This window comes from Chamaea fasciata, unplaced genomic scaffold (genome assembly GCF_029207755.1).
Source record: "Chamaea fasciata isolate MVZ Bird 193981 ecotype frontalis unplaced genomic scaffold, bChaFas1.0.hap1 SCAF_7, whole genome shotgun sequence".
Taxonomy (NCBI): domain Eukaryota; kingdom Metazoa; phylum Chordata; class Aves; order Passeriformes; family Sylviidae; genus Chamaea; species Chamaea fasciata.
The window spans coordinates 16,492,659-16,509,870 of NW_027094092.1; the positions used below are offsets into that span (position 1 = coordinate 16,492,659).

Below are 17,212 nucleotides of genomic sequence, written 5' to 3' on the forward strand. Positions count from 1 at the left end.
CTGATTGAATTTTCACCAGGCATTCTTGAAAATGCCAGCCTGGACCCCAGAATTTCTTGCCACTTTTAAAAAACCCTGTTTCCACCAGGGACAATGCATGATGTTATAAAAGAGATGTTATTGAGCAATTGCTGCATGCTGAGAGACTGCAAGAGATGCACAAGTTCAGGATTAAACTCAATCTCACCTTCCCTATGGTTTGTTGAGAATTAAGGTAACATCTCCATTATCCCGAACACAACACAAAGCCTTTGCTGCTGGCCCCCCATGCAGCTGAGCACAACATGTTCCATTACACAGGATTCAAGAATACCAGGTGTTCTGACAAAGCAGCAATTTCTGCTCCCACATTAGAGAAAAATCAACCATGCTATGACTGCAATTTTTGTCACTGTGTGGTAGCTGGGCTTGGGCTCTCTCAGTATTGGCACACCTGGAAAATTCTCTTGGAGTTGGACATGAAACACCATTTTGAACTAAAACTAGGAAGTCTTCTCTGTGTGGTGTGTGCATCCACAGCAGGGGAAACCAAACAACGGTTTATTGCTACAGGAATGCTCTTCATGAACAGACCAGTCTGTTAAATCCATGCTAGCTGTGGATACAGCATCTCAGAATGCCTTGCCAGAAGGCAAGGCAGCAAGTTCAAAAATAGCACCTGGTAAAAGAGGAAATGCTCAAATACCTAAAAACTCACCACTACAGACATCAACATGCTCTAAACAGCAGCAGAGCAAACCCACAGCACAGTGCTCCAAACTCCATCTGACAGCTCTGGAACTAACAGTTAATTGCACTGGGATTGAGCCTTCCCAGATTTTTCCTAAATTTGTGCCAACTACTTAATAGCACAAACTGCAGGGAATAGACTGAGTGAGGCCTGGTTTATGCTTAACAAATGATCAGCAAAATGTTCATGTTGGATAGAAGCATGCAAAACAAACAGGAAGAGCCTGTATCCCCTAAATGACAGTGCAATGCCAGTCCTTGGCTCTCAGCTGTACCAGTTAAATATGCACTAAGTGACATATTTTTTGAGCTGGCAAACTCATACACTAAGCAGTGCTAAGAAATACTTCTTACAGAAAGGTAGTGCCGGTGTACAAGGCACCATCCAGTTGTTTCAGCAAAAATTTAGGATAATCTTTGAACAAAGTCTTTACTCAAATAGTTTGCCTGCTACATACAGGAATGGACTATATCCCTTAATTAGCATGGATCAGTCTACTGATATTTATGGTGTTTATTCTGTATGATAGATGCAGGGTTAAATACCTGAACCAACTGTTGGTCTCAGTCAATCTGCTCAAGGATTTGTGTCCCATTACTGCTAGAGCTGTTCTGATGCCATACTGGTTCTCTTTCCAAGAGGAAAGAAAAAAGAACTAAAAGCCTTCCAGACAAGATTCTGGAATATGAAATACAAGCCGGTGTAAAATGGAGTTAGAAGTCTTTTCACCTGGGGTTCTCCCCTTGCCTTTCAGGGTAACTCCTACTGCTTTTCCTTCCCCCCAAAAATAAACCTTGAGCCTGACAACAGCTGAGGATCCTGGTGCCTTCCACTACTCCCACATGTGGTGTAGGGACACATCTTTCTAGCTGGGGATGCTGGGTCTCCCCCAAAGCTGTGGACTCTTGGAGCCTGTCTCAAGGCTTCCAGCATCTTGGCGTGATAATGTCAGGCTCGGAGGCAGTGGGAGTCCCTGAACAATCAGGACTTTCAGGGTCTCTGCTGGGGAAAAAGCAAAGAGGACTCCTCAACAGCCTGCTACAAATACAGGGAGAGTTCAAAAGAAACCTAGATTTTGATATACAAGGAGTTCACTGAGATGAAGTTATTTCAGAGGAAACACTTTAGCTAATCTACATCTTTTGATAAAACTAAGCTTTGCAAACGGAAGAGGAGAATTCCCAGAAGCTTCAACAGGGAAAGCACTGCAAAGTTAAACTGTGGTCAGTCTCAAGTGCAAGGACAGTGCAATTACAGTGGAAACAGTCAAAGCTGAACAGAAAGGGATTTTACAGGCTAATTATTGACAGTAGCTTCACAGGTGGATGAGGACTGGAATGCTCTGCACATTTACATGTCTCATCTCCAGGAGCAGTTACTTCCCATATAGGCTTTATGGTTATGATCAAGTGAAATGAATGTAAAAAAAGCACTCCTTGAGTTCAGCTAGCTCTGGTCTGGGCTCATGAGAGACATTTACTGCTGTATGGCCAAGCCAGCACATGAGGGTGGTAGACTGTCTGTGTCTACGTGTTTGCACACACAAAGCCGTGGGTAGAACATGTTGAGCACAATAGAGGTTTGAGCCAGACTGCTGTAATACAAATCAAAAGTAGGGTGGAAGAAAAAGGCCAATTATTTTAATAGTTTGCCCAAATGTCTCAATTGATTATGCTAACTTTAGAAAGCAAAAGGCACTATGCACACTTGACAGGTTTGTTCCTCTGACAGGTACATCATGTGCTCGTGATTCCCATTTGATTTCCTTCTTTAAGAATACCTCAAACTGTGTTCCTTGTATGTGTGGTGGAAAGTGGAGGCAGAGAGTCATTCTCTGAACGAAAACACAATTACCCAACTTCTTTAACTGCTCAAACAGATGACAAGTGAACAGGCTTTCAATGCTCCCCACCAGCTCCAGTTTAAAACAAAACACTCTGCATTATACATTCAGTAACAGATCCCTAATCGCAAACTCCCTCTAGCAGGAGGGAGCCAGGGGAAAAAAAAAAAAAAAAGCCCCTTTTATTTTGCCCATACTTTGTCCATATATTGCATGGTGCTTTATCTCATTGAACTCAGAAGAGAGACTGGCAGACAGGATGCTGTGCTATCTGGATTGCTACTAGAATATGAACAAGGGTGACAGAGGCAGGGGCTAAGCGAGCATTTGTGCACTCCTGGTCTTTGATGGGTGCCAATCATTCCTGCAGTCTGTTCAGTGCTTATGCATGTCACACAAACACACACACACTTCTAATCTGCTCTCTTCCAGGGCAAAAAGCTGGCAAGTATGTGGTAATGCTCCAGGTTAAAGATAAACCACAATGAAGATGAGAGTGTGTAAGCATGAATATGCTCATTTATACACTGAAACCTGCATGTTCCACAGCAGGTGAAAATACGAGCATGTACATGCTTTGGGGAGATTCAATTTCCTTTATATATATTTTTTTTTATTATTTTTTTTTTATTTTTTTTTCCATGAGTGCAAGGTCCTCTGGGTTATTTTCTTCTCACAGCAATATGCCAGCCAATCAGAAGAATAACAAATGAGTGTCACCAAGTTAGGACACTACTCCTGAATCAGGGAGTCCCGGAAAGTTTGAAGAATTCTTTAAAACCTTTTTCTTGGTACTTCTTTTTATTAAATGGAAATCATTTCCCTCCCATTTGCTATTTTTTAATAGAAACACTTCCAAAATCTTGTATGCCAATATCCTAGAGTATTTTAAATGTATTTCACTGAGGATACCCCATGGCCTTGTATCTTTCTTCATTTGTACACAATGGTAGAGGTACTCAGTGGGGTTCAGCAGCAGCTTAATGCCATTTCCACAGCAATCAATAGCAGAACTCCTAAATACTGCAGCCAGAAAACAATTAGGCCACTATTGAATACATTAGAAAAAAAATATTGATTTGGTGGAATTGAGGTTTGGTGTTGGTGAGTTTGACTTTGTTAGTGTCAGGGAAACTGCCCTTGTTGTGATCAAAGCTGAACTTGAACCAACTTCAAGTCCACTTCTGCCTCAGATTTAGCTTCTCCCTGATGCTGTTCTGATATTCTGGTAATGATTTCTGTAGACCAGCCTGCAGTCAGCAGCTGAGGACAGCTAGGTCACCCAGTATCACAGTCTGTTCTTTTAAAAGTCTGAAAATAAGGTATTCCAAGTAGAAGCTGCTGTTCTTAAGTATTGCCTTCTTTAAATCCACTTGGGGGAGCCGAAATTTCTGCTTCTACAGACACCTTGCACAAGTGCGTCTCTTTATGCCCCAGACAGAGATATGGGACTTCTCACAGATTTCAAGTGTGTGATTGAAATTCCCAGCTCCATGGATTTTCAGGCCAGAGAGAATGTTGCATTGATCTAATCAGAGCTAATGCATAGCATGGATCAGGAAACCAACTACTTCCTGCTTCAAGTCCAGCATCTGAACTTGAACTAGGATCTTGGTTTTTAGAAAAACACACTGCAGTGCAAGATGAAGTTTAATTGTCTTTCAAGAGAAAAACTCACTGGAGCTTTGAGTGGCTTGTTCCAATTAGTAACTTTATCCAGTGGTCGAACAGGCCTAGTATTTCTACATGTAATCTACCTACAGCTTACAACTATTAGTTTCCAATCAGCTTTTTATACCCGAGATTGTAATATCCTCTGTTATCACATGCCTATCTTCCTTATCAGTATTTACACACCATGATTAAGCTATGCCTTGGCCTTCTCTTTAATAAACTAAGTCCCCTGAGTCTTATAACGCACAATCTGTTTTCTTACTCAGATACTTTCTAAATTGTGCCCAATTTCTAAACATTTTCCCTTTACGAACAGGCATCTTAACCAGACATGCTGCATTTCGGCAGTTTTTGCAATGACAGCTATTACATGACTTACTGTAGCAAAAGAGAGAAAAACAGAAAAAACGACTAAGTCACAGAATGGAAGGGAATGAAGAATGAATGGCTTAAAAAGAGACAAAAGAACGACTGAAAGAAAATGGATAGGGAAGGAAAGACTCTAAAGTAGGATGAGGTAGCAGAGAGATAAACATTTACTGAAGTAGAAGCTCAGGAAGATGGAAGAGATGATGAACAGACCATGCAAAGCAGTAGTTATTTACAAGACTGCTTCTATAAGTTATCCTGCCAGTTCCAAGAGGAACTGACACTTGATTCTCCTACCTATCCTTCCACTCAACTATTTCAGGTAATCAGGGATCTCCAATAGTGATCGCTGCAAGACTTTCTATGGTTAAGAATACAGAGAATTGTGTGCAGAGTTTTTTGGAAGCAGAGCTCATTAGCCTGCAAGACACCAAACCAACTGACAGTCTCCCCAAAACCCTGCACCTGTGATAAAACTGAACTCCACAACAGCGGGACTGCTTTTCTTCCCATCCCTTGCCCTGGAAATACCCCCCTTGCTTCAAGGCCAGCACGGGAGGACTCAGGAGAAACAAAAGGCACACTGACACAAAGCACACATATGGAGCTCTGGGCTCCAGTCATCAGGCCTGGGACATCTGTGGCTTTCTGAGGATGCCTGCATGTTCAAGTAATTAGACCAAGGCCAGCTGTCCCCTTCTCATTCTTCACCCTTTATGCTCCCATTGCTTCTACTACCACTATCTGTCCAAACAATTATTTGTCTGATAGGTCACCAAAGAGTAGGTTTTTCGTTGTTGTTTATCCTTTGAAAGGCAGGAGTGGAAGAGAACTGGTGAAACGGTAAAGAGGAGAAAGTACTCTTCTGAGTATATCCCATGAGACACCTCAGTTTCCAGATGAGCTTTTGCCACATCAGAGGAAAGATTTGCTTTAACCCTTGTATTTTGAAATCATAAACTCCAAATACTTCTACTGGTACTGAAAATGCAGCCATCAGCAGTGAACCTGGCTGCTCAGGAAACTTTACTGCTTTATAAACAACTCTGGTATTTTGGGCCTAATTTCCCTGTCAGTGATCCAGATGTAATTCGGGGAAATTAATGAACCATATTTCAATCTCAAGATGCTCCCTGTAGCACACTGCTTTCTGAAATCTTTCCTGCCAATTTGTGCTAGAGCAAGCTAGAAGTACTGTGGGACAGAGGTCTCCACATCAGCAGGGTTTCCAAAGTACCACTGAAGAAACCTAGTGAAGCTTTTACCAGTTAAGGGAAGGCAGGAGCAAGAAGAGAACCAACCCTTCTCCCTCAGCTGTGAAATTACATATGTAGCTTTGCCCCAAGGCCAGGATCCCAGACAGGCCCAAGCTGGAGCTGAAAAAGGAACACTGCTCCCCAACCTGCATTTAGCAAGTCAGGGCATGACAAAGCAAAAGGCTGCATGTACACTGAGCAGCCCCATCCCTTGACAGGGCAGCGAGCACTTGGATGATACATTTACTGCAGCCTGTGCTGCATCGTGCCTGCCCGTGTATCATCTCCATAGCAGCAGTTCTGCTAATTGAGACCAGCTGCTTCAATTCCAAATTCTTCTCTCCAGAAATATCGATACTACAACGTTATGATTAGAAAGCACTTTACCAAATGCTTCTCAATTCTGTACAGCTCAGATGAGGAGCAGCTGCAGAGAGAAGGGACAGTTCCCTGAACATACAGAATAAAACACTGCAAAAACAGTGGAGAAATGAAGGCTACAAGAAGCAAGTCAAAACAGAATAATGATGACAATGAAAGCAGCCTGCTGTATATGCTTCTGCCTGTCACTTTAGATGTTGAAAGGACTGTGAGCAGACTTTTTCCTTATGCTCTAGGATAAATGGCCATAGCACTGCACTGTTACAGCTTCATGTGGCAGGTGTGCATGTTTGTCAGATCCAGCTTTTCTGTCCAAGGAGGGATTAAAGCAAAATCCATCAATCGGGGCCTGGCTTGGAAGAGTAGCTGTGGTCTTGAATCATTTGGCTTCAGGGGCTGCTCTGCACGGCCCACTGGCAAAGAAAGTCACTGGAACTGATAGGCTGGTGGGAAGACTTGCAAAGTAGGAATGCCACCACACCATGATGACTTGGCCTCACTGTTGGCCATCTCCCTGTAGCTGCTGGCTCCACACTGCAAGCTGTCAGCTGGATGCTTCGCAACGGTCACACTGGGATTGCCAAAAGCTGCAGGCACTTTTCCCCTCCAGCCAGACTGGATTAAACTGGCTAACAGTATTCTAAATTCACTTAGAAGTCACAGGCCCTGTCTGTGACCACCAGGCACAGGGCATTCCTGAAAAGACATCTGGTTACTGAATTTATGTAAGAACTGGGCAAACCACTTCAAACCCATCTGTTATTGCAACCTCCTGTGCACAGAGAACAGAATCCTTGAAAGAGAAAATCTCACAAAGAAGGGTCTGACAATAAGAATCACAATGCAACGTGTAATTTCCTCCTGGGAAAGATGCTGTACAATCTTACAGAAAATGTGGCACACTCCAGCATGTGGCTGTGTAAACAAGGGCCTAACACACCGTTTCACTACTCAGATTTCATCCTACAACCGAGGTAATGAAACACAGATAAAGCAGAGAGATCGCTTTGCTATGGTAAGTGATTTGCCTCCTACTCTGAAAATCAGTGAGGTAAATAAAGTGTTTTATATAAATACCAGGCAGTTTCTCTCACCAAACAAAATGCTCAAGCTTTTCAAAAATATTCCTATTATTTTGCTCCGGAATATATTCAGTGCTTAGTGTCCCCTTCAGATTTTACCATTTACACACAGTTTTCTTAGCTATTTCACTTTCTAACTTTTGGTCTATATTAGAAGTCTGTTTGAATCCACAGTACTTCAGGAGAGGGAATACATCAATGAAATTCCAGGAAGGTAAAGTCTGAACATGTTACAGTTGAGTATAAACTTTCAGAATCCTTGTCTGAAAAAAGTACAAACTTACATTTTTTGTGTAACATTCACTGACTGCATATTAGCTTACACTCCATTTTCTTTCTGCTCGGAGTAAGGTTGCTATATTCACTTGTGCTGGGAAACAGCTGACACAAAAGTCCATGTGGGAAACGGGACTGCAAAGATGAGCTTTTATAGAGAAGCTCTGTGTGCTTATATAGGGAAGTCACTTCAGTGAAATGCTCAATTCTGCATGCTAACCTGTTAGCGTAATTTGCAGGTGACAGCATGACGGAATTCTGTTGATTGCAGTGCAGTTGTGCTCCTTCCCATCAAGCTGAATTTAGCCTCTCTAGTCACCAAATCACATGAATAAACTGCTATGCATACATTTATTTTATTTTTAGGTTTCCAAGATCAATCAATGACATTCATATGAGGAGAATCACAAGGCTAGGTAAAAAAAAAAAAAAAAAAAAAAAAAGCTAAGCTCTTCTGAACACTAACAGTCATTGAGATCATCAGGACAAACACTTTGATGGTTTCCAGTGGCACAGCTCTGTGGATTGTAAACTGAATTACAACAGCTTTAAGCAGTCGTGGACCTTGGCACATCAGATCATAGAGAACCCATGCAGCAGAGCAAGCAGTAGGAGTATTCAAGTAACACATCCACCAGCCCCTGTTAAATCTCTTCATACTGACATTTGTACACCTCAGCCTGCAATGTACCACAATGACACTGTTGCAGTGGTGAAAGTCAGATGGCCAGCATACACTGGTCCCAGCAGAGAAGCACCAACTCTGCAGCTGATTGTTTACTTTGTGCACAAAGCACAGGCATTCTCCCATTTCATTTCAGCTGCCCTCGCCTCCCCATAACTAAATTATTGTTATTATGCTCGGCATAATCCTAGTACTGACAGGGATGTTTGTTATACATAATTAAAGATATTAATTTTGCATGGAACAGAAGACACAGAGCCAGGAACTTAATCTTTTTTTTTAAATCTTCCATTAGAAAATTACCTTCATTAGCACCGACTCACTGAGCTTCTCTCTGTTGACAATTTTTATCGCGACCTTCTGACACGTGACACAGTGAACCCCCAACTTCACAAGCCCTGGAGGAGAAACAAAGCACAATAGAAAGGAAGAATTGGTTAGAGGTTGAGGTTAGTTGTTGAGGTTTTTCCTTTTAGAACACCATCCAGCTGTTGGCAGCTTATATCCAAACAAATTTCCATTAGTACCTCTTCCAGCCAGAAAAGGTCTTGTGAGAAGAGAGTCCTCAGCCCACATTGTGACCATTTGGCAGTGAAGCCACCAAGATTGCTGATGCTCCTGCAGTTTCTGTCACTAAAACTGTGGTTTTGGTGAAGCACTGTAGCCCAGCTCTCACCGCTCAAAGTGTGTTCTACCAGTAAGAAGTTCTGGCAATTGAACTGCACTGGACTAAGGGCTTTTGCTGACACCTGACATTAACAAAAGCTTGGAAATCAACTAAACTAGATGAGCAAATGTTTGCAGTGTAGACGTGGATTCTACATTTCTCTAGCTCCTTCCAAAGTTTCCATGATCACAATAAAAAGACACTTAATTATGGTTTCCCTTACTGTAATAATTTACCTTGTTGGATAAAGTTAATACTGTGATGAATGCCATTGTGGTGTGGAGGAACATCAGCATTTGCTGCTACAATTCTAAGTTCTTGTTTGTTATTGCTTACTATATTCTTGTCCTCATGCTGTTAACTGATTATATTGGCAAAAGGATGTTGATATCCCTGACAAGATTAGGATGTCTGAACTATCATCAAAATGTGGAACAGCAAGACTTAAAGAGGCAAGTAACATACATGAGCTATTATCCTCTGCAAAATTTTCATCTAAGTCTGGTGACTTACATGAAGGTACATTGAGATACCTTCCACAAGTGAGTTTAAGATGGTCCCTTGAATTCTCAACTCTACTGCCATTAGGAAAATTTGTAGCTGGAAAAGTTGTACTTCTCAAGGGAGATCGTTTGCTTCAGGTTTTACTCTTGTCTAACATGCATATACAGCACAACACCTGATGGGCTGGATACCATCCCATTCCACACACTACATGCCGAATTGCCATTTAAGTTAATTCAGTTATGACTGAACTAAAAAAGAAATGGCACCTCCCTGATGTCACTAAGACCAGCTGTGTTTTGCAGAGCATTTATGAACAACGACATCAAACAGTAGAAAAAAGACTAACTTAGTTCCTAACTCCTAGGCTAGGTTGCAATTAAGAAGCCAACCCCATCTCCTAATGCAAACCACAAAGCCAAAGATGTAGTTTTATGTGGAATTTGAACACAACAGATTTTCAGTCCGGTGAAACACTGAGCACAGGACTTCACACGTCTTTCTGAGGGGCAAATAGATTATTGCCTTATTACAAACTAGGCCCAATTAAGTGAACTAGAGTTTCAGCTGGGACTTCAGCAATCTTCTGCAGGTACTTGTCCATCCTTTTTCTACACAGTTAATCATAAATTTGGAGTTATTAATCACTGGCTATTATGTGGAGAAATAAACTCCCAACTTGCTTCCAGTCACATCTCTTTTATGGCATGCTCAAGTGTTCTGGATATTTCTAGTCACATAATTTCTCAGTCTCATCTGGTTAAATGCTGACATCCTCACTTTCATCCATGACATAAACAAGTCACAAAAATTAAGAATGCAGTGCAGTGACAAATCCATTTGAAACTTTGTATAGCAATAGCGTGTCCTCTGCCTGAAGCAACCGAGAGGCAGAGCTGGGGCAAGATGCTGTGAAATCCAAACACACTCACTCTTCTGTCTGAATTTTTTCTATTCAATTTGTAATATTAACCAAAGCACTTCTGGCTCTATGTTCACTGTTCAGGGCATCTGCAGCCTTACTTATGCTTTTTCCCTTTGGCTTTGTTCTGTGTTTGGATAGAGGCTACTTGGCACCACCCTGTTGAAAGCGTGCACTATTTCAATTTGTGCCGATTGCTTCCTTCCTGCTTCTAGGACAATCCACAGCCTTACATCACTCTAGCAGCACAATGATAGCACTTTTTACATTGCTCTCAGTTACACTTTCAAATCTCAACAGAACTTCCAGTTCAGTCCTTTATATCTAGACTCCCAGGATCTGTGGCACTGTGTTGTGTGTGACGTGGCCTGGACCAATTATTTTCAAAGGTCAATAAGGGTGAGAAACAATTTCTCTCTAACTGGTTCTTCACTAGTGATACACCAGACTTCTGATATCTCACACTTCAGGGTTTGATTTCAGATCTTGTTGCTCCCAAATCAAGACATCTGTCCAACTGAATGTGACTGATTTGTAAATTATTTTTCTTTTGTCCTCCCTGAAGCACTCTGTCATTGAGCTCTAGAATGCTTTAACCGTGAACTTCTGGGACAGGTTCCTGGCTATCTTCACAGTGTCCTCTGTCCTTGTAGCTATTAACCTACCACAGAAACTCAAAAATTAAATCATTCTGTTTACTCCAATAAAAAGTTAACCAACTGTTAGAAGACACCAAACACTTTGCAAAAATAAAACTGGTACTGAATCAAACTGATTTTATATTGAATTCATTTCATTGACCTCAAGAAGTCGTTCTTGATTTATGCCATGGTATCAAAGGACAGAATGAGAAAACATATGTGAGATTTAATGCACTTTCCTCTTCTTCTGATTTGCATTTTAAAAATCAAGAAAAGAAATGCACTGTCATTGCTGTCTGTTTTGTGGAGATAGAAATTTTAGACAACTCTCTGAACAGCCCAAGACAGCACTTTTCACTGTACTAAGTTCAATGAATGTAATTTTAGGATAAAAATAAAACATATCACTATGCCTTGCTTCCTCCCTTCTCCCCTGGCCACTTCCTTTTGACATTTGCATGCCAGCCTAAGCAGAAAAAATAAAAAAATAAAAAAAATCCCTCTTGGTAAGTCCATCTGTAGGATAACACCCTCCTCTCCTGCAACTACGAAGAAAGTCTAATTGAGCTGAGGCAGGAAGGGTTTGTCCTCAGGACTTCTGTTTCTGTCCTGTAATTTCAGTGAATTGTGTAACTATTGAGAGATGACTTAAATGTGGATTTGGGATCCTGTGGGCTTCTGATTCTTAAGGAGCCCTTTCACTGACACAGAGAACACAAACCATTCAAGATGTATTATTTATCTACATAATAACAGACCTTAGAGAGAAGAAACTGTGTGAATAAACTGCTGAGCTGTAACTGAAATAATGGAAGTGGCAGAAATGCCTGCTTGGAAACAAGTGCCCAAGGTGTGTTTACAGGGTTGTGGAAGAGGTGCTGCATCTTCCATTTTTTTCCTCTTCTGTATACACAGCTGTTAATGAGCACTTCAAAACTATATAAATCCTCCTCCAATACAAATGTGTCAATAAGCTAGGTACTTATTTGTTAAGCTTATCTACACAATCAGGCCAGCATAGGTACACGTGTCTTCTGCAAAGCAAAACAAACACGGCTGCTGTTGCAGTGAGGATATTTTGCACTGGCTTGGCTTACAGCAAGTCTGCCAGGCAACGAATAGAGCTTGAACTTGTCCCCTTCATGAGTAATTAACTCCTCAAATGCAGGCAAGTAACTTTTGTGACTGCTAAAGTTAACTCTGGTCTGTCCTGACAGAAAATCTAAGATGCTGTGGGAATCAACTGCTTGAAGTTTCCCCCAACCACCTACACAGCTGTCACATGGCCACCGCTTCAGGCACACCTCAGACCTCCATCTATAGGTCATTCCTGGGGACTCTGGACGCTGACACCCTGGGGCTTTCAAATCAGTTGTTGCATCCAATGAACTGCAAACATTGCGCTGCTGTTGATCTTAACCACCGAAACGCATCAGAACCAGCCCTATAATTACAGGTTGGGGAGTAAAGAGGAAAACATGAAAACACTGGAAAGCAAGAGGATGTGTAAGTTAACACTGTCTTTTTATCATAATTAAAAGCCACAATTTGGAAACCAATGAGCGCGAGAAATCCCAGATGACACAAAGATGCCACTGAAGGAGAAAAGCAAAGGGAAGTGTACAGGCCTGACACAGCCCAGGGCAGCAGTGACCTGCTAATAACCATGCCTGTGCATTTTTTTGCTGGCAAACTCCCACTCTGTGGATGCTTACAGATATACAGATAGTTTTTGAAAATGACAGGAGCTTATGCAATGAGCAAGGGACAGATTTATATCAGCTGTAAAGGTGGACAGCTGATCCTGAAGCAGTACAGAGAGAAGATTCTTCTTTTACCAAGAAACAGCTTCCCTCCAGTGGAGACAATATATTCACTGTGAATCCATGACCACAGCAAGTGGCTGATACTGTAACTGGCAATCCCCTTCAGGACTTTTCAGCCGAGGACAGGATTTCAGAAGAGACTCATCTACTTTTGCCTTGCATTTTATGTAGCGATTTTCTCTAGCAGAGACTGAATAAAGCCTTAAGAGTTTGGAGCTAGTACTATTTGATACACGCTTTACAGTTGTGTAACTAATAGCATCTTACTAATGATTCTGTTATTACAACTCTTCCTTTGAGAAAGGAGCATTCTAGGAACGAGTAAGAATGTTTTCAGTACTATGCAAACCTGAAGTCTGCCAAAAACACTGATCTGAAACAAATTATCGTTTTGAGCAAGAAAGAGAGTAATAAATAATGAAACACCACTGTTGTTTAAATACAGCACTTATGGTATATTCATTTTCAATCACGTTCCCAGTCTTTCAGAAATGTTAAACACAAGTAACTTGTTCTCCTGATTTTTAACCATGAGATGAATAACTACTGAAAGAAGTAAAGGCACATTTGCTATATTTAACATGTACGATTTTTCCCACTGGTAAATGGAAGTCTTTTGTTTTCTTTTAAAATAAAACCAACCTAAAATAAATTTATGTAGTAGGAAAACTAGACACTGATTTCAGAAGATCATCTGCATACACATGTTGCTTGCTCTTCACTTCAGAGCACATTGTCAAAAACCTTAAAAAAAATTCGAGTGGGAAGCCCTAGTCTGGCCAGAAGCGTCTGTTTTGGCTGGATGAGCAATTAAAGGGATGTCTAGAGAGAAATATCACTCCTCTTTTAACTTGAGTTTGCTAATTGCCAATTAATTCAAGTCAATGAATACTCCACAAATGTTAATCTAGGCACTGCAAAACACAAACATTTGTGGTTTACTTTGGGGTTAAAGGACTGTCAACAAACTATCTGGATTAGAGGAGGAACAAAAGTTCTAGGCTGACAAACTAAAGTACACTGTTTTTCAAAAAGCTTGATGTGTATATATTTTTGCTACACATGAACTTTGTACATAAGCTCTTTAATACAAATAATTTAATTTATCCCCACAAATTGGAGGTTGCTGTTGTAAATATTAAAAGAATTTCTGGATGCTCATTCCTGAAAACTACATGCACTTACATTTGCAAGACCTGCAAAATCTCAAGGATGCCAGTCCAGAAAATCAACCCTTACAGCAAACAAAAGCATTGATACATCTCAAGCGGGGTGGAGGACAATCTTAAAATATAATAGTCCTCCTCTTTATTCTCCACAGTTATCTTCACAAACACTGCAGTTCCAATTAGGGTTAAATCAGTTCAGTTACAGTGTCTAACTCCGCTGACTGCAGTGAAGTTGCTTTAGATCTGCAACAGTGGAAAATGGATTAAAATTTGGCCCACAGCAACAAGATTTCCATAGCCACAAAATAAGGATAATAACACTTACTTACTTACCTTGCAAGGGCTGTAGAAGGATTAACTGATTAATCCTTACAAAGAGTGTTGGAAAGGGATAAAAATCCTATCCAAGTTTTACATATTACAACCAGGAAAACTGCATTCTAAATACAATCTGGAAAGAAGCCTCTAGATAATTTCTTATTATTAGCTTCCATTTCACATCCCAATTCTTTTAGAGCACAGATTGCTGGTCTCCAATGATGCACATCTTATACTACTCTTAGCTGCACGGGAAGGAACTTTGTTACTGAGCATCCTACGTACAGAAACCAGTAATTGCCCTTAATTACTCAGTCTTCTCATTGAAGAGATGTTTATTTTTCTATAGCAATTGTTATCTCTAATTATTGCATTTAAAATAAACAGAGACTTATATCAAGTGACATGCAAATTACATGGTATCAATTTATAATTGCATAATAAGAAAAGGAGGTATAGGAGAAATCTAGAAATCTAAAAGGATGAGGATGGAGCTATGCAGGTTGGTAATGAAATATTTTGACCGTGGCCTCTTCTACACAGATATTCTAGTGCTAAAAGGCTGTTCTGAGGGCTCATGCATTAACTGTTTTTAAACTGCATAAACTATAATTATGGTAGGACTAAAGCCAGAGTTCAAATGCTCAGCAGGAACATGGAAGGAGAGGTTCATCAGGGCTGAAATCCACATGCCTCAGCTCAGAGCACAGGAGAGCCGCACACTAAATTGCCACAGTCCAGATTTACTGTCCTGAGCTACGAGCACTGTCAAACATCTGCTGGCTCGGCCAGCCAGAGGGACACACTCCTAAGCTCAGAGACTGGTGAGAACAATGCATCAGCTCAGATGTGACTGGATCCACATGCCTGATATTAGGGAACAAGAGACACAAACACATACAGATAAATATATACACAGCAGCTCAGCAGGAGCAGGTTTTACACTGGATGCCTCAGAGATTATGGTAGGATCATCCTCCAAGCTCAGCAGGATCAAAACACACAGAACCAACATCACCTCTATTGATTTCTATCTTGGTCTCTTTCTTGCAATATTTCATAAATCAATACTTCTCAGAAAACCTTTATGCCCCCTGAATATAGCAAAGAATGTGAGTGTTGAGCCCTTTCGCTGTGCTCTCTTTCCCATCTCACCAGACACACCCACGTATCTAAAAAGGCCCCCTCAGGGAACCTTCATCGGCACACTGTATGCTGCTTTTGCAAAATATCGCTGTTTCATCAGCCAAACTCTAACAAACTCTTGAAGTCCTCTGGGATCTATCAGCAGCTTATGATGTCTATGGGCTGAGTTCCTATTTCAGATCAAGTCTTTGTTCCTGTATAAAAACACTTGGGAGACTAAGCTTTGCTGCCATGGGAGAAGTGCAGACTTCAGCTTCCAGTGTGGACATCTGAAAGTGTCAGGGCAGCACTCCCACCCCCTACACACAAGGAAAGAGAAGAGTGGTTTCATTGTTTTCAAATTCAAAAGACAAACTAAAATACAACAGATCTTTCCACTGATGCACCAGGAAAAAGAGCTCAACTCTTTTTACATCTCTGGATGGGTATTGGGAAAACTCTACTTTCACTCACAACTTTCCTAGTCAGAAGCCTTTTTTTCCCCTCTTTCCAACAGCAGTACATCTCCTTGTAAAGCTCCCTGCGAGGAATGATGAGAGCCATGTTCCCCCTCAGACTTCATTAGTCCTTTGTCAGGAGATGACCAAAGACAGCCATCTTCAGGTATAGCAGGAAGCCAGCAGCAATCTGTGTATCCTGCCCATGGTATCTTTTGGAAAACATGTTGCTGTAATTAAGTAACATCTGGGTAACCAGCCATAACATCTCCACTTGGTCCAGTAATCTACTGAGAAGCACTGATGCACTAATAAGGAGGGAATAGTGGGCAGCAGAGAAAGAGAGGGTGAGGAAGGGGGAGGAGAAACAGCAGATAAACTGCTCTTCACATGTACTTTTAGCTGATGTTAATCCCATTTTCTATGCTAATTTCTTACATCTCCCCTTCTTTACCACACCTTTCCACCCTCCATCAGGAAGTCCTCATGCCCTTTTGACCCTCCTACCAACCAAGATTGTTTCAGCTAGGTTATACGTATATTAAAAACCTAATTAAAACGGGGGGTTACCATGGGAAACCTTTATATAGCAGACAGAGGTCATGCTCTTCACAAGATTAGGCTCACCACAGAATACTTCATCTACCCAGCTCAGTGCTGATACAGCTTACTCTGCCCTCTGACATCTCTTAATCACCCTCTGACAGATTCCTAAAAGGATTTTCACTGAGTGCCAAAATGCTGCCCTTCAGTAAGGGCTCAAGAAGTGACTGGATTAACCACACTTGCACCCATGCCTTGGACAAGGGGCCAAACAGCAAGCCACAAGCACAGGCAGCTCCCAGGAATTTCAGACGGGCTTGTTGAGAGCTGTGGGGGTATAGCCCATACACAGGCAGAGGAGAAATGCATTGGACAGCCACTGGATACATTGTTAAATAGATACTGGTATTTTTCCAGTTTCCAATTGCTCTGTATCCAGAGGCTGACCACTTGCATGCAGATCCACAGCCTGAATTGCATTTCATTATCTACCGCAAAACTCTGGATCCTCCTCCAGTCCCAACTCACCACACCTATGGACATCTTACTTCCACTCTCCTCCAGTGTCATAACACCTGCAATTCCTTCCTACACCTCCATCCCCCCTGACTCTAGTCCCTTATGCCTCCTGCAGTAATGCCCTCCACAGTTTTACCCATTTGTCCTGCAGTTCACCTGCCAGCTGCACAGTTTCCTTCTGTGTACCTTATTCTCTCCTTTCTCCTGTGTAAGAGACAACAGAT

General features: G+C 41.4%; 1 protein-coding gene across 14 annotated transcripts in view; it reads right to left on the bottom strand.

Annotated features, from left to right (window-relative positions):
* Positions 1–17,212, bottom strand: part of BRSK2 (BR serine/threonine kinase 2) — a 304,937-nt gene that overhangs the window by 143,954 nt on the left and 143,771 nt on the right. For all 14 annotated transcript variants that reach the window (XM_066187740.1, XM_066187738.1, XM_066187736.1 and 11 more), the window contains exon 2: positions 8,600–8,694. In XM_066187740.1, coding sequence (XP_066043837.1) covers positions 8,600–8,694 — 95 coding nt within the window. The remainder of the gene's footprint in view (positions 1–8,599; positions 8,695–17,212) is intronic.